The sequence below is a fragment of the Hermetia illucens genome, chromosome 3 (genome assembly GCF_905115235.1).
Source record: "Hermetia illucens chromosome 3, iHerIll2.2.curated.20191125, whole genome shotgun sequence".
In the NCBI taxonomy this organism is placed as follows: Eukaryota; Metazoa; Arthropoda; class Insecta; order Diptera; family Stratiomyidae; genus Hermetia; species Hermetia illucens.
Genome location: NC_051851.1, coordinates 16,354,993 through 16,373,504, shown reverse-complemented (window position 1 = coordinate 16,373,504; position 18,512 = coordinate 16,354,993). Strand labels below are relative to the sequence as shown.

At 43.2% G+C, this 18,512-nt stretch overlaps 1 protein-coding gene across 4 annotated transcripts in view; it reads right to left on the bottom strand.

The window, feature by feature from the left end:
- LOC119653075 (C-terminal-binding protein) overlaps positions 1-18,512 on the bottom strand; it is a 202,822-nt gene that overhangs the window by 45,997 nt on the left and 138,313 nt on the right. For all 4 annotated transcript variants that reach the window (XM_038057559.1, XM_038057561.1, XM_038057560.1 and 1 more), the window contains 2 exons: positions 2,346-2,929; positions 1,961-2,266 (listed from right to left, as the gene is read on the bottom strand). In XM_038057559.1, the coding sequence (XP_037913487.1) occupies positions 1,961-2,266; positions 2,346-2,540 (501 nt within the window). In that variant the 5' untranslated portion in view covers positions 2,541-2,929. The remainder of the gene's footprint in view (positions 1-1,960; positions 2,267-2,345; positions 2,930-18,512) is intronic.

Sequence of the window (18,512 nt, the reverse complement as noted above, 5' to 3'; positions counted from 1 at the left end):
CACCACTGAGTTTTTGTGTCTCTTCAAGGATACAGTACGGAGGATGAAGTCGCTAAAAATGTGGCCGATGTAGCCATGGATCTTGACTCCTATACGCACATTCTAATTAGACCCCAACGTCACCCGGAGGCTGCTGCAACCGCCTTACGAGAGGGCCTTCGAAATCCTTGTGTGAGGTCCACACCACTTTAGACTTGACTCCGGAGGCGTGATCAATAGGACCTTTCTGGCAGGGCTGAAACCTTTTGTTCCTAGATGAAAATGCAGCCAGGAGCCCCAAAAAAGCTCGCATGAGCAAGCAATCGTCCACAAAGAATTTATTCCACCGGGGCAAACCGTAAATCAAGTCTACTATCAAGTACTCGAAAGATTGCGTGTCCCAGTATTTAGCCTCTAAAGGGATGGCCTTTTGCAACAGCCGCCTTATTCGCCTGATTTGTCACCTCGTGACTTTTTTTGTTCCCTAGAATCGGTGGCCAAAGGAACCCATTTTGAGCCAATTACGGACATCCAAGCGGCCGTGACGAGGGTACTCGCTGACATCCCAGTCGAAGCGTTCCAGAAATGTGACGAAGAGTGGAAAACGCGCTGGAATCGCTATATAGCTGCCTAAGGGGACTACTTGGAAAGGGATGGCAGAGTTGTAGAATAATTTTTAAATATACGGTTTTTATGGAATCAATCTCATTACTTAATTGTCTAACCTCGAAAGTTCGAGGAAAGGCACGACAAAGTGATTCTGCTGATAATTCTTGCCCCCATGTGACTTGACCGATGAAAATGAACTTGGAAACGCTGAAATGGGAAATTCTACCCCACCCGCTGTACTGTCCTGATATTGCTCCATTTGAATACCATCTTTTTCGATCCATGGTGCTCGACCTGGCCGATCAACATTTCGGTTCTTACGATGAAGTGAAAAATTCGATTGATTCTTAGATCGCCTCAAGGACAATTTCCTGTCGCCCGCTATGGTTCTGAGTGTTGGGCGATTATAAAAGACAATGAACGGCGTCTCGCGGTAATGGGGACGAAGATGTTTCGTTGGACTAGTGGTGTGACACGTTTTGATCACATCCGAAATGAGGATATTCGTGATCGTTATGGGGTTGCACCGATCGTGGAAAAACTGCGAGAGGCGTCTTCGATGGTATAGTCACGCAATCCGTGCTAACGAGCATTCACTTGCCAAAATTGGTCTGAACATCGAAGTCGATGGTAAAGGACCAAAAGGCAGGCCCAAACAACGGTGGCTTGATACGCTGGATGGGGATTTAAAAGCCTCGAGATTACACCCAGATCAAGCATTCGATAGAGCCAAACGACGAAACCGATCACGACGAGCCGACCCCGCTTGTGAACGGGACAAAGGCTGAAGAAAAAGAAGATCGCCTCAAGGGATGACGAGTTCTTTCGACGCAGAATTCGTTTGTTGCCGAAAAGATGGCGATCATAAATGTACTAACGTTTTTTTGAAAATAAAGCCTTAAATTTAGAGAAAAACGACAGAAGCAAAGTTACACACCTAATAATAACGACAAAAACTGAAAATCGGATGTCCGTCGCTTCAAGTATGAAAAATTTTTCAACAGAACAGAGAACGCTTTCTGAAGAAATTCCATGATAGTTAGACAGACCAAAGATTTGAATAAGAATTTGTTCGACACAAAATTGAGAAGTTTGGTACAAACCCTATTAAGACCAACAAAATTTTAATAGGTCTCAATTGAATAAACTCTTTTAGGCATAGCAGAATGAGATATTTTATTACAATTTTGATATTTTGGGTAAACTACCTTTGAAACTCTTCTCTCATAGAGGTCTTAACACACTACTGGATATCTGTTTTCAGGGAGATAAAGAAGTATCCCTAATTATGCTTCGTTTTGAGGATCAATCATGTCTAACCATTGTAAACAATCAATATATTGTACAAAAATAATCAAAATTTGATACTCACATGTGCTGCTTCCCGAACCTGTTCAGGACCAGTGAATTTTTTTCCTTCCCTAACCATATTCGCTAACCAATACGTTCTACGATATAAATTTAAAATCAGACACATTGTTGTATCAGCAACTTCTTCGACACCATAACCGGGTACATTGCACACGGCAATACCTAATTCACCTGCCGCTTTCACATCAATATTATCTGTCCCACTACCGATACGAACTATAATGCGCAGGACTTTAAATTTTTCCAAATCCTCTTTTGTCAGGATGATTGTGTGCCACATTAATGCACCAACTGCTTCGTTTAATACCTTAAATTGAGAGAACAGAAGAAAAGGGAAGGTTAGTTGCTGAGAGATATGACAGGGACTTTGATTCTAAGGACCTTACCTTTTCGTGAATTTCTGATGTACTTTGTGCATCGCAGAAAGCAACTGTGGCAACGTCTTTGAGGATTGGCATTTCAATTGAGCAGTCTCGTCCATCCAGCAGGGCAACGAGCGGTCGCGCCTGAAGCGGACCATTTGCATAGGGTCCTTTAACATCCATACGTGATCGTTTTGGCAACATGATACCCTTGTCCATAATTTTACTAACACTTAATCACAAAAGGAAATGAACTTAAAATTTTTGAACTCTTTTTTCTTCGATTATGTCGTGGCCTTTTCGTCTAGTTTCCTTAATTATTTGAGGGTTTTGTTATTTATAAAAGTAAGGTTTTACTTTTTTTTTGTTATAATACCGCACAGATTACAGAATTTTCACTTTAATTGTTTTATGTACTTTTTTTTCAATAAACAAAATAAAAAACGAGGCAAACTCTTAAAGGAAATAATAAAAACAAACTCCGACTATTCAACTATCAACACTCTCTCTTATTCTATGAATATTTAGAATTATACTTTGAAGCACTCTTTCCAGAGTTCACTTAAACTGTAAGTCTGGATGATATCTCATTGTTGCGTTGTTTGGTTCTGAAATTAGAGAAACAGAAATTGTACGTGAATAATTGTTGAATGATTTTCAATCTTTTAATAGATAAAACTGAGGCCATGACAGCCAATTATGAAAAAACAAAAACATAAACCTGTTAAACAAACACAATTAAACCTCGATCGTTACGATCCAACCCCGAGTAAAGGGGCAACCCTAAGCTCATCGATGGAGAACCTGAGTCTATACTCAGATTCTCCACTTACTCCAACGCAAGGACTGTGCCAATGTTTAGAGGAAAGGATCGTTCAGGGAACCTGCGGTTAAGGGGAAACCGAAGCGACAGTGGTCCTCGGACGATCCTAACTCTTCGACACAAAAAGCAACAAAGAGGGCTCGGCCGGCAAGGGCTGGGCCTTCATTTGCAGCGAAGGCTATCGAAGCCGATGGATGGGTCCTGTATGATGACTCTAATCCATTCGGTTACGATACTGAGCAATCTGAACAGCTTAGGAGAAAACTCCTCCTAGCTGTAAGGACTGGATCCTGGCAAGGCATTAAGCTTTGCTTTGAATCGATAGGTGTATACCATAAAATGTTACGGCTAAACTTTGCCGACGAAAACACGAACGAGTGGCTCAGGCAGTACTGTTCCTCCCTCAAGGATGTGTGGGAGGGTGCGCGACTAACCATGAAAAGGATCTCTGAGCTACCGTCGTTAAAAAAGTGCTTCCTTTGGTTTCCACAAGAAGAACGGAATGGTGCTGGGGTTTTGGAACAACTTAATGTGCAGAATAACCTCAACACTTCCACCTGGATGCTGCTAGGCAGCAAAACAGGAAAGAAAGCCGATAGACCGGGAACTTTTCACACTATCGGGGTTCCCGAACCCGATGTTATGAAAGTTCGGGAAAAATCGGGCTGTCGGCTCTACTACACGCTAGAGACCTCACGTTACAAGTGTCCTAAAGCCATTGAAGGGGACGTGCAGCCCTCGGCATCTTCATCTGAAACGTAGATGAGGTGCCATATTTCCAAAATAAATTTGCAGCATTGTAAAGCGGCACTTATTAGTCGCAGTTCAATAACTGCAAGACGTTTATATACCTCATACAAGAACCGTGGGATGTTGGTGGGGTAGTCAGGGGCCTAAACTTCCAACTTACTGACCTGTTGTACGCCAATGGAAGTGATCGACCTCACTCCTGCATGGTAGTCTCAAAAGACTTCCAGGTTAATTCGGTTAACGACCTATGTGATGGCGACACCTTATCGGCTAAACTAACCATAAAAAGTCAACAGGGAGATAACGAGATACTATGGTGCTCTGCAGATTTCCCCCATGACGCAGAAGACGTTCCCAGTGGAACTTTCATCAGAGCTATCCAGTATGCCAAAAGTAGAGGCATGGGGTAATAGCAGGATGTGATGTCAACGGTAACCACATATGCTGGGGAAGTTCCAACATCAATGCAGAGGATCGAGACTACTGGAGTATCTATTATGAACCTTAATTTGGGTAATGAACCCACTTTCTTCAACGTTTTCAGACGAGAGGTCATCGACATCACGGTGGCATCTCCTGACATCGCTCTCTCTTGAGGCAACCTCAAAGCTGAAGCGGATTCTGGTTAAAGAACGTAGCCAGAAACTGGGTTATATACGTTTACAGGACGAGAGGTACACAGAAAGCGATGAACAGGAAACCATTTGCTTGAAATGCATTTCCCAGGCAGCATCCAAAATCTAATCTCGAGGTTAACAGGTGCATACAGCCCTAAACCGAGAGACTGTGATGTGGCATGCAAAGTAGTATCACTGGAGCGAGTAAAATGGGCATTTAACTCGTTCCATAGATACAAGTCTGCTGAGACAGCACTCCATGAACGTACGGCAAAAATTGAAAAGGCGATGTCCGAAAAAGAGTAAGCCTTAGGTGCATTCATGGACATCGAAGGTGCCTTCAATTATGCGTCATTCGCGGTAATTTGTGATGCGGTAAGACAGCATGGAATCGAAGCGGTGCTAATCAGTTGGATCCTTGACATGCTAGAGTGGAGAAAAATCCACATATCGGTCGGCCAGAAGTCTATTGAAGCAGGATATCTTAGAGGCTGCCCACAGGGAGGGGTTATCTCTCCACTGTTATTGCTCTTGGTAATAGATACCCTGCTGTGGCTCCTGGAGGACAAAAAAAGTCTTCGCGCAAGCACCTAGCCATAACAATTAGTGGCAAGTTTACGGACACAGTATGGACCGTTTGAATGTAACTCTGCATGAAATCCACAGTTGGATTTGATGCAGGGGGATATGAGGTATTAGGAAAACAATGCACAGGAAGCTGGAAAGTACAAAATCAAGGGTGCTATTTCAGCAATTTAAAAAAAACTTGGATTAGAAGGCGGCACAAGTGTTCATGAAAGTATTTAAAGGGAAATTAGGGTGGAATAATCATTGGGAAGCGATAGAAGACCTTGATAATTAAATCAAAAGAGCATAGGAAGATTTAAGTCACCACCGAAGGCGGAAGGAAGAGTGGGGAACAATATGGTGCGGACTTCTCATAATCTTTCGAAGGAATCTGTGTACAAGAGAAGGGAACTTAGTCAGAAAAAATAAAGGAGCATGCGATTGGCGGGACAGCTTATACTGTGATAGAATCATAGGGGGAAGTGGGGGTGAAAAAGAAAGGAGGCCTAACAGCTGTGAGTATAGCGCAGTCTCTATCACAACAAAAGGCAGAGTGACCTTCGAGGAGTTCAGAAATCCTCCCACGCAAGCAAGTTTTAGTTATGGGGGTGGTGTAGTGTTGAAAAGTTTCTGCAGATAGGTTGAAACTCGACAACTTGGTATATTTTGGTAAAAAAGATCTTAGGATATTTGAAAAATCATTTTTATTGTCTCGTTTTTATCTTGATTACAAACATTCGAAATAATTAGCCTCAAAAATCGGAAAGTGAATTGTAAGGAAAAGAAATCCTCCCCCTCTTATACACCCCCAAGATCCATTTCGTCACACAGGTCAGTAGTGATCCTATGTCTTCTGTCTCCACAGGTAGGTAAATTAGGACGCTGGGGCTCATGTATTAGTCATCACCTGTTCCAACGTAACTTGAAACCACACGCTGAGTGTGGCAATACAAGCATCTGGGGTAAATACATTGCTTACGAGAATGTTGCCAAATGCAGGGTGTGGGTACGTACATGACCGATATAAAGCTCCAAAAAACCTCCGCCTGGACCGAAACAACCTATTCCTAAATTAAAAGAGGCACGAAGATGACTACGGTATCATACCAGGGTAGATGCAACTCATCATACGCTGCCTCACCTCTGCCCTGGAAGCAGCGAGACCGAAGGGGCTCGCAGATGTTATACTTTTTTTTATAATTGGCAAAACAAAGCAAGGTAGCGAATTATATCCAACGTAAATCAGCCCACAGTTCGGACCAAAGCTTGGCCGAAGTTAGATAATTTTTGTTTAGGGATTGAAGAGCCCCAAGCCCGGACCGGACCAAATAGAGAGTATCTTGCTCCCACTCTTTATAGTCCACGGACTCCTCTTTTTGGGTTTAACATCCAAAGTTCAAAAATTAAAAGAGGGACGTAAACGGCTGCGGTGGTCGGGTGAGGCAGCGTCTGATGAGTTACCTCTGCCCTGGTACGAAACCGTAGCCGTCTTCGTCTCTCTTGTAATTTTTGAACTGTGGATGTTCAACCCAAAAAGAGGAGTCCGTGGGCCATAAAGAGTGGGAGAAAGTTACTCTCCAGACATCAAGCGGACCTAGGACTCCTCAATTCCTAAACAAAAATCACCTATTCCTCCTTTTGTGGGGTACCAGCGTGGTTAAACGGCGCGTACCAGGAGAGTTTTTCACTGAGAAACTGACAATCTCCGGCAATTGGAACTGCCCTTCCAGGAACCATCCGATTTTTTGGAAACAACAACAGTCAAATGAGTTCGCCTAGGGTGCCGAAAAACTAGTTTGTCCCTTTGGTAATTAAAGGGTTCTTGTCAAAATTATAGTATGTCCAAGAAAAAAAAACATCCCTACATTCTTTCAGATTCAGATTCTGAGAGACTAACTCGCCGAGGGTCTGGATCCACAATGGTGGGGCCATAACCAGCTCTTGGAATTCGACCATCTATTGTCAAGTCTACTCTGAAGAGTGAAATTGCAAGGATTCACGCAGCCGAGTGGAGAAATTTTGGGCTCTTGGCGACAGGTAAAAGAACTTAGGGATAGTAGAGGGGTAGTTTTGTTGTCCTCATACCGCAAAAATCTCAAGTTTGCCATCGAAGGAAACAAAAGAGAATGTTTTCAGGAGTTCTGGTCTGAGGCGGATGTAAAACCTTGGGGGAGCCCCTATAGATGGGAAGATTTAGAGGCTGGTCATCTCCGCCGTGTCCAACTCTTATTAAAAATCATCCAGGGGTTATTCCCCCAACGAAAGGGGAGCCCTGATACCATTGAAAGAACACTGGATGTGGCGGCCATTCCGGCAGTAACCACAGAAAAGCTGTTGGAAATCTCCAGCAAAACAGGTGACAACAAAGTTCCAGAATTAGACGGAATTCCAAATAGTACCTCTAAGCTCACTATGAAATCTAGATCGGATGTGTTTGCCGAATAGTCCGAAGTGTGCATGTCCGAGGAGATATTTTCTACAGCATGGAAGCGGTGGAAGTTGGTATTGTTGCCTAAGCTCCAGGTGAGACCCATCGATTGCTCCCGGTCATTGAGAGCCGAGGTCTCTCTCTCTGTTCGACAGCATGATGCCATCAAATTGATTACTGGCTTGACAGAAAATATAATTCATGGAAAGGGTAAAGGGGGGACACGGTGGTGGGCTACGCCAAGGACATTGCACTGGTTATGATTGTAAAGGATCTCGTAGATACTGAGTTGTACTCATTCGAAGCAATTAGTGCTCTTAAGGTTTGGTTGGCTGGCGCTGGGCTAGCACTGATGGAGGAAAAGACGGAAACGGTTCTAATCACCAAGCGCTAGAAGAGAAATTTCGCTCGCAATAGCGTTAAGAATATCATCCCTTCCAAGCATACCATCAAATAGATGGGAGCGATAATAGATGCAAAGCGCAGTTTTAAAAACCCATGGAGTATATTTGCAAAAAAGCCATCCGCTGCCGGTAGGGCTCTGGTAAAAATGAAGCCGAATGTAGGAGGTTCGCGGCATATTTGCAAGCTACTTGCAGCCAGGGTAGAGGGTTCCATTTTGCTGTATGCACTCCCGGTTTGGGGATCAGCGCTACATGTCTTATCTGGTTCACAAAAACTAAGTGCGTTCTAGAGAAGAACGGTCCGAAGGGCTGGTTTTAATGGATAAAAATTCCACAAACTGGCGTGCCCAGGTCAGTGTCTTTTGAAGATTTCGTTCTCCTAAAAAAATGGATAAAATGCTTCAAAATCTTGTCAACGATCCAAGAGAACGTAGTCCAAAGGGGGACATGAAAACCCTCCCTCATGGAGAAGATTGAGGTGGTAGTTTCGGCTATGTGCGGCCAATGTGAGGAGGGGGAGGAGACGGCCCTGCATTTTTTAAGCAGTTTCCCGGCCTTCTCAGATCTCAGACGAAGACACCTTGGCAAGGTTTTCTCCAATGAAGAATCTGCAATTCTCTGTCTCTGGAGAATGTTCTCAGATCCGCTAAAGCCTGCGAATGCCGTGGGCGGGAAGCCATTGAATAGGCGATTTACGGGGATAGTACAATGGACCTAACAATGGCCTGATAGAAGAAAAGGATAGCAACTGTTCCTAACTAGTTTATCGTAATTCAGACAGGCTGTCAACGGAATTCTACGATAATCAATTAGGTATATGCAAAACCCCATTTCTGTGGCACTCATGGTGAAAAACTATCCGCTAGACAATGCCTTCCGTCTTCATAATGATATGTTACAACCGCTTTTTTAAGAAAGAAACAAACAAACCCAAGAAACTACAAACACAAAATACCACTTACATTTATGATTAATATTCATTTTAAGAAAGCCTAACAATGTCTACTGTTATTTCAGCAAGCGACAGCGAAATCCTCTTTTTATTAATTGGACAAAAACGTGGAACGTGCTGACTTTTTCAGCGTATGACACCTGAAAATAATGTACCAACACACTGAAACAAGCATGATTCCTTCTTGCCTCTCCGCAGTAAACCTTTACCACCCAGCAACCATTAACAACATATCATTCCGTGGAAACATGACTGCAAGTAATACCGTCTTCTTCACAATGGACTCATTTGTCATTATTTTGTATCACTGCTGCGCAATTCATACAGAAGAAATACTCACAGTAGGTAATGATATTGTAGCGAAAATATGAAGTGAAGTGGGTAAGTGCACTTCTTCATTTCCGAGCCAGTATAATGGCGGTGCGCTGGGCTGTATTCGCTGCTAATTCATTGCCATAGTTCTCGTCCCCGTTACGAAATTGCTTCATTTCATTTCAACGATTATTTACAACAGCCAGGGTACAATTTAATGTGAAGAAGTTCTGTCGCTCCAGATACACGCTCGTAAGTATCTACAGCAGAATGACTGGCGACGAACGTGGCAATGTCTTTATTGACGGCAGCACGATGGGCGCTTCCACCATCCTTGGCACACTCCCCCACCAGACTTTTTGAATCGTCTAGTTCATCATTTATTGTCCCCAAAGTTTTTTTCTTCACTACTTGACTCGCACTACTATGATGGCTGGGCTCAGCCATTTATGAGCTTCCAACAACTCGTAATTATAATGTAACACATCAACGATACTTAATTGCGTAACTTCATTTTAATAGCCCAAGTTTTTAAATGTGATATTTTAAAAAGTTGTAAGCATTAACTGGAGGGTTTATGGTTGCATGCGAAATGGAGGATTTACAGGGGGATCAACCCCATTTCGTTCCAGACGCTGTCTCTATATTGGACTCGCTTTTGGGTCCTCCTCAATGAATGTGGTGGGAAGATACAGGAGTTACCGACGTGTTTTTCTGATCAACAGAATAATATTCGGTTGACATTACTCCTGATTTCAGTGTATTGCCACGTTGCACAAGTGAGGTCAAGAATGGTTAGAAATGCTGCTACAATTTTAGAATTGTACCTTACAGACCTGACTTTATGTGAAAATTTGACAGGGATTTTCTTTAACGTCTTCGGTTCAGTGGTTTCAGAAATCGACCCTTTTCAACCTTATTCTCTCCTATTCTTCAACCAATGGCTAAAAGTATAAAACAGAACCCTCGCCCATCCTTTTTTAAACGTTGAATGCAATGCCCGAAATGAGGGATCTCGGGACTACCAAAAAAAAATGAGAGACAATTTCGCAAATGGTCCGGTCCGTCATAAAATTGATGCAGACCCAGAACTCCCCCAAGATCCGCTGCTCAGATCGCAGGGAATTCTGCTTTGGGGGACGGTTTCACCAATAAAGAAAATCAAATAAAAATATCACTCACTCACTAGAAGTCCTTTATTCTAAGTAATTTGGTTTCAAATTTACATCGATGTCACTTCATAATACTTAACGACGTTTATTGCTACCAACGGCCCAACAGACTTGTCGATAGCTTAACTGGTCAGCGTACGAGACTAGAAACTTAACAAATGTCATTCTTAACAGGGAAGCAAACGGACCACGTGATCCCGCTAATGTGGATCTGTGTGCGAAGCTGACACTCCGCAGGCGGTTTTTTAAAGCGGTCATCGCAGGCCATTACGATGGCTTTCCGTGTCCGGTGCCAACGTTCCAGCATACCATTAGACTGTGGATAACATCCACAGTAGCCCTATGCCGTTTAAAGCCATGGAGCTTTCCTAAACTCTGCGAAAAGAGTAGATTCGAATTGCATTCCCTGGTCCCTGATGATTATGGCTAGAACACCAAAGCGCGGAATCCACTCTCGACAGGAGGGCTCAGCGTATGGTAGGTGATAATGTCAGACAGATTTATTGCTTCAGGTCATCGCATAACCCTGTCAATGATTGCGAGGTAATACTTGAATCCGTGCGAGTCTCGCAAAAGGCCGATGATGTCGAAATCGAGAGTGTGGAAGCGCCTGGTTGACCTAGAGAATACACCTGCTTCCTTTGGAACGTGCCCCTCTGGCCCAAGAATTTACATCCTTGTCCATGGACGGTCAGAAGTATTTTTCGGTGACTAATTGGTTCGTCGTCCTGATGCCTGCGAGTAGCTCACGATCGTAGGCGCTGTAGTTTCACTGAGTTCCTCGAAAAGAAGCTCAAGAGTTGCCAGATTTGATTCGCCCACTGGTGAAGAGCAGCGCCTACCACAATATCTGAGGCATCGACGAACACAGTCAGGGATGCATCTGGTTAAGAAAATGCCAGCAGTGCTGCACCAACAACTGCTGTTTGACTGTCTCAAACGCATGGTAGGCCTCAGTAGACCACGCAAGTTCGTGAGAGTCTTTGGTTTTAGGCCCAGACAAGTAGGCGTTAAGGAACGCTTGGTAATCAGCTGCCTTGGGCAAGAAACGACAATAGAAGTTTAACATGCCCAAGAACCTTCGCAGATCCTTCACCGTAGTTGGCAAAGGAAAGCTCTTAATCGCCTCAATCTTTCTGGGTCAGGTTGGATATCGTCAGACTGAAAGAGTTAACCTGCTTCTTGAGGAATCTGCTTTTCTCATCGTTTAGGAGAAATCTGGCTTAAAAGAGACGTTGAAAAATGCACTCGCGATGTTCCAAGGACTCAAATTCTGAAATGAAAGCGACCAAAACATCATCTACGTGAACGAAATAAAAGTTCAACAAAGTGGATGAACCTCTGGAAGGTTTGCACAGTATCGCATCATCATCATCAACGGGGTCTAGGTCTGCCTTAATAAGGAACTGCAGACATCCCGGTTTCGCGCCGAGGTCCACCAATTCGATATCCCTAAAAGCTGTCTGGCGTCCTGGCCTACGTCATCGCTCCATCTTAGGCAGGGTCTTCCTCGTCTTGTTTTTCTACCATAGATATTGCCCTTATAGACTTTCCGGGTGGGATCATCCTCATCCATACGGATTAAGTGCCACCGTAACCTATTGAGCCGAATTTTATCCACAACCGGACGGTCATGGTATCGCTCATAGCTTTCGTCATTGTGAAGGCTGCGGAATCGTCCATCTTCATGTAGGGGCCAAAAATTCTTCGGAGGATTCTTCTCTCGAACGCGGCCAAGAGTTCCCAATTCTTCTTGCTAACAACCCAAGTCTCCGAGGAATAAATGAGGACTGGCAAGATCATTGTCTTTTACAGTAAGAGCTTTGACCCTATGGTGAGACGTTTCGACCGGAATAGTTTTTTGTAAGCTGAAATAGGCTCTGTTGGCTGACAACAACCGTGCGTGGATTTCCTCATCGTAACTGTTATCGGTTGTGATTTTCGACCCTAGATAGGAGAAATTGTCAACGATCTCAAAGTTGTATTCTCCTATCCTTATTCTTCCCGTTTGACCAGTGCGGTTTGATGTTGGTTGGTTGTTTTTCAGTGCTGATGTTGCCACCATATATTTTGTCTTGCCTTCATTGATGTGCTGCTCAAGATCTCGCGCTGCCTGCTCGATCTGGATGAAGGCAATTTGTACGTCTCGGGTAGTTCTTCCCATGATGCCGATATCGTCAGCATAGGCCAGTATTGGGTGGACTTAAAGAGGATCGTACCTCTTGCATTTACCTCAGCATCACTTTCTCGAGGGCCAGGTTTGCACAAGCCGAAAGTCATCCTAGTGAACTCGAAGAGTCCGAAAGGTGTGCAGATAGCCGTTTTCGGAATGTCTCCGGCAGCGAAAGGGATTAGGGGGTAGGCCTTGTCTAGATCCAAGGTCGTAAAAACACGGCAGTTCGCAAGCGATTACGTAAAATCATGCATGAGTCGAATGGCGACATCGGTCTGGAACTGTCTGAGCATTCAGACGTGTATAATCTCCACATGGCCGCTATTGACTATTTGGCTTAGGGACCAAATGAAATGGAGAGGACCAACAGCTATTGGAAGGTCTGCAGATACCCTATTTTAAGTCATCAAACTCTTCCTTTGCAACAGCAAACTTCAGGGGTTTGAAAATAATGTAAAGCCGGTAGTGTTAATGTGGTGCTGCACACCGTGCCTAACTAGCTGGACGAAACTAATTTCCGTAGTTATGTTGCGATCCTTTCTGAGGAATGCGCGAATGTGGTGGTCAGCAATTATCGAAGGAATGCCATCTTGGGAGGTAGAAATTTTCCCTGACATCTGTGACGAGGTTGCAAGGTCTATCAAATCCTTGTTCTGCAGATCCACTAACAGTCCATAGTAACACAGGAAGTCTGCGCCTAATATAGGGATGCTAATGTCCGCCAGAACGAAACGCCACGAAAACATTCGGCACAGTCCGAGACTCACGTCCACCTGCCTATAGACATAAGTGCGGATGGGAGAAGAGTTCGCGGCCGCGAGTCGTAAATTTTGCGGAATTAGGGAGTTCAGACGGGATAGAGGGAGAACCGACACTTTAGTCTCGTGTAAGGCGGTCAACTGTTTCTACAGCCATTGAATGCAGCGGCAGAGGCGAATTCACAATGGCGCTTAGGTTCGCCCGCGTTTAGAAAGGTTGAAACAGGACATGAATCTCGATTGTCGTACATTCAGGATGAAATACGTATTAAGGACGAAATACGGACTTCAACAAAAATCACCCTCAATAACTTTAAAAATGTAACTCAGATGCAACTGGCATATCATGTGACCTAGATACAGCTGGCATATCATCCAAAACTGTTCCATAAGATCGCGAGACTGCTAAAATTTCCGCCAGTCTGGCCATTCGGCAAATTATCAAATATGTTCGACTACGATAAAGCTACGAAACCCGCGGCATCGGAGCCTACAAAATGCCTATCGTTCACTGCAATAATTTGTTGGCAGCACTCGTCAGCTCCCAATAAAGAGCAATGTCAAATTGCTTTATCTCATCTTCATACTCAAGTCAAACTTGCTTGATATCTTACGCTCAACGTGCAAAAGGCATAAGCTCAAAGCAAACCTCCCAAAACAGCTTAATATCCACAGATTTCCAACTGTTGCATCAATATGTCAGACATGTTCAACTACACGTTCAGCACCAAGTGTCGCAACATGGTCTGAATGACCAACCAAGTAGAACTCTTCTGGGATAGTGGACGAAAGCGTTCCAGTGATTCAATTCCAGGATGGGTGCTAAATCGAATGTAATCTCCATCCGCCTTTGGTCTCCCAGCACCTCATAGAGAAGGGAGCAACCTCTGAGATAATTCCTCAACAAGAGGAAGCCCGGTATAAGAAAAAGAAGTCCCAGTGCATCTAGCATACCCGTCTACCCTCATTCATCTTCATCTTGGACTTCCCCGAAATCATAAAACCATGAAACAATCAATTATAATATGTAAATTTTCAAATATTCAAAAAGGATCATTAACATACTTTGCTGTTGTTTTTCCTATAAATCAAACACCCTGGCCATCTCCATGCTGTGTGCTAGCAAATGTATTTTTTATATCGGTACATCTCGGGAATGCGAAGCATTGATGTATTTACGATTGCTGTAAAGCAACTGATCGGATGCTGCGTAGAAGAAGATTGCTGTGGGATTGCGTGTGAGTATTGTTCGATGAACGTACCGCGAATGTCTTCCTTTTGGGCTTTTTGCTCTTTGGCAAATGACCGGGAAGGAATATTAAGTTTAAATTTTGTCTACGGAATTAATTCGAAATGATGATGCTTTGTAGAAAAGGAATGTTTACAAGTGGTATAAACAGTTCAAAGAAGGTCGTGAACGTGTTAAAGACAAAGAGCGTATTCACAACCTCTACGGATGAACAACACTTCAAAAAATCGAAGAACTTGTACTTGTCAATCATCAAATGACTACTAGAGACCGCGCTTATGCTGTTGGTGTTTCAAAAGGAGCTGTCAATATCATTTTGAAAGATTTTTGGGCCTGAAACATATCGGCTTATGTCAAAACAACTCAATATCTTCGAAAAAGAGTGTCGCGTTAAGATTGTGAGGAGATGCTTTCTGACTATCGACCGGTCATCAATTATTGCTGGAGATGAGCCTTAGATTTACGCTTACGATTCAGAAATCAGCGACCAATACAATGAATATCGTACAAAAGCGGAAGCCAAAACGTAAAGATCCCACCAAAATCTATTGAAAATCAAGGTCATGTTAACAGTTTCTTTCAATTCAAAAATGTTGAAGCCAGAACGGAATATATGATATATGGTCGCCTTTCGCCCCTTGGTGGGTTATAGCGCGTAAACTACACCTACGTGCCATCGCTCGCTTTTACCTAAAATGCCCTTTAGTACGCCCACGACTTCCCGCACTCATCTTCTGCTGTTCTTTGTCAAGTGCCTGTGAGGCGACCCATTTTCGTGGCTAATGTAGCAGGCAATGCAACTGATCCTCCTTAATGTGTGACCTATCCACTGCCACTTCCGCCTTCCGATCAGTGGCAGGCCTGTGCTCTGCCCGAGTTTTTCGTTTGAGATAGTGTCAGGCCAGCGCATTCCAAAGATAGAGCACAGACAGGTATTAGTGAAAGCTTCGAGCTTTTGGGTAACAGTGGAGTTCACTTTCCATGGGCTGCTCTCATATAACAACACAGAAAGAAAACTAGCACAAGACAGTCTCAACTTGATCTTGGTGTTGAAATAACTGCATTTCCAGATTTTAGGTAAGGTAGCGAAGGTGGATCTAGCGCTGTTAATGCATCGGCGACATCCAGTTCGGTACCAGCGACGGCAGAAACCACGCTTCGTAGATATACAAATTGATTGACGCCTTCGATGCTCTGTCCATTAATGCAGATAGGAAGAGTGCGATGAACCGTCAAACTGAGAACCTTCATTTTGTTGGTGTTTATTTTCACTCTACTTGCCTTTTTCCAATCCAGAACCATTTGACCATTTTTTCCAAATCCATTTCACCCTGAACCATGACCCTCTGATGGAGCAAACGGATGTCATCAGCGTAGTCGAGGTATCTGAGGACAAAGCCTCAACGGGAGCCGATGTTTAATAAACGAAAATTTCGCGATGGGCTACTTCATTTGGAATATATGATAGATAATAATAATAGCCATTGGCGCAACAATCCATATTGGATCAGGGCCTTGAAGTGTGTTAGAGCGCTTCATTCCGACGTAACGATACAATTCAGTGCACTGTAGGAGGCAATATGATCAGCATTGCAACAGATACTCATTTACAGCCGAGTCGACTGGTGTCCCACATTCTGTCACGATAACAAATCTCTCTCTGCCACCAGTGAGAGATAGATGCTACCTTAAAATGGCATCATCGGGCAATACCAGCGATAGATTCGGGCGGCCGACCTACGTTCACGATTGTAAACGCTCAGCCGAACAAGATAGAGCGTATCAGATATTTAATACAGGTTCCTCGAAAGAAAGCATTGGAATCCGGGCAATGATATTGGTAGCTGGAGGATGGGTTTCATGAGTGCCAAGAATTTGGTATTCAGACTGCATAAAAAAAATCTAAAGGTCCTCAGGGAGTCACCATATAATGCTCCACTTTTTCATGGAAAGATCGCATCATACCAAGTTGTAGAACGTCGTATTTAGAGACAAAAGATAGAGCATAGATTGGCAAAACTTCTGAAGGCTCGTATTGGTTAAGAGACTACAGTGGACGCCTGCCAATCGTAAATTTAGCGATAGCCCTAATTATATCCACCTTGTCAGTTGCTGATTTTCGAAAAAAAACTGGATCCTAAGTCTCAACATACATTAGAATAAATTTCATTGGAAGCCGTACCATCCTAAAAATTAGAACACGAGTGCGTTTGTTAGCCATGACATTTGGTAGTAAAATGTGTGGCACGCTACCCATATCATAATTCTTGTAAAAATCCCCATAATTAATAATATTAAAGAGAATTAATTAAATAATTAAAAATTGTCAGATACAAACCCGAAATCATTTCTCTAGGCCAAAGACAGCTAGGAGAGCAGGGAATCATATCACTAACTGATTGGCAATTGATAATCAGCATCAACACTCGATCGCTGCTTGTATCAGGAAGAGCAGTGTGATTATCGAACGATATATTAGAATATTAGTTGGTGCTGTTTAGAAAGATGTCTGGTCGGCATGGAAATTATAAAACACTACTTATCACAAGAGCACTATGTCGTCACTTCGCTACTGGGTAGTGATGTGATGTGATGTTAAGGGGGTCATCCCGTGTGTCGGGTTGGAGAAATCGATTTTTTTTTTTTTGCATGAATTGTATCTATATATAGTGGAGAATATGTGGGCAAAGGGATTTTCCGATATTCCGAGTCGTTCAGAAATTACAGGATTAAACAGGTAAGGAGTTTGCAGCCGTTGCTAAAGTACTCGATGAGAAAGAGCATTGAATCTTTTTTTACCTGTTAGTTTTTTACCTGAGCCTTATAAATTCGAACGCAGGTATAAATGTAAAAAGATGGAAAACCAATCAATTGCCTAAACTTGTTTGCTGTTTGGAATAAAAAGGATAATCCAGTCTAGAGTGAGCACTGAAAGGCTTTCAAGCTATTCTCAGTTATATTTTGTTGTAAGTATTGTGCTGTTTGTGTGTTCAGTGATTTTTTTAAATGGATCGTACGAAGGCAGATCGCTTTAACGTTTAACGTCATGCTCGCAATAAAAAACGAGTATTTCATGGGAATCGATACTTATCAGAGAAGAAAAAGGACTTCGCATCAACATCAGCAAAGAAACTTTTAGCAAGCGTGAACATGGATGTTCCAATTGCGACAAGTTTTGTATATTATATATTGAATTTTGCTGGAGTTTTCTCCGGTATTTCTGCAAATTTCTGCAAATAATAAAATATAAGTGGTAGTAAAAAAGGAATGCGTAGGACATGTCGAGAAAAGAATGGGAACCCGCCTTGAAAATGCAAAGAAGAATCACAAAGGCATTGGTGGAAAAGGGGCTGGAAAACTTACTGCTAAGGTTATTAACGACCTCACTACATTTTTTGGGCTAGTTATTCGTCGACACGCAAATTCGATAGAAGGAATGAAGCAGGAAATTTGGGCAACTTTCTTCCATAAATGTTCTAGAGACGAAAATCCTCAGCATCAAAATTGTCCAGTTGGTGCAAATGGCGCAAAGCGGAAGCTAAAGGAGAACTGCATAGTTTCCACCACGAGAAGGCACCTTTGACTGAAGGAGTTCAAACAGTCATCAAACCAATCTACGAAGATTTGTCCCGAGATGATCTGTTGAACAGATGTTTAGGAGCAGAGACCCGGAATAACAATGAGTCGATAAATGCATTGATCTAGACTTTCGCTCCTAATGACCTTCATTCTGGGGCCAAGGTCGTAGAAATAGCCACTTTTCTGGCTGTAATTATTTTCAATGAAGGATTCAATGGCATTCTCAAAATCCTAGTGACAATCGGATGTCAAGTTGGCCACATATGTCAGGTTTATGTCGACCGCCGCAATGAAGCGCGGAATTGGCGGTTCGAACGACGATCATCTGACCCCGCTAAAAGAGCCAGAATTGAAACCAGAGAGCAACAATCGGCCTTACAAGACTTTTTTGAAGAAACGGAGGGTGC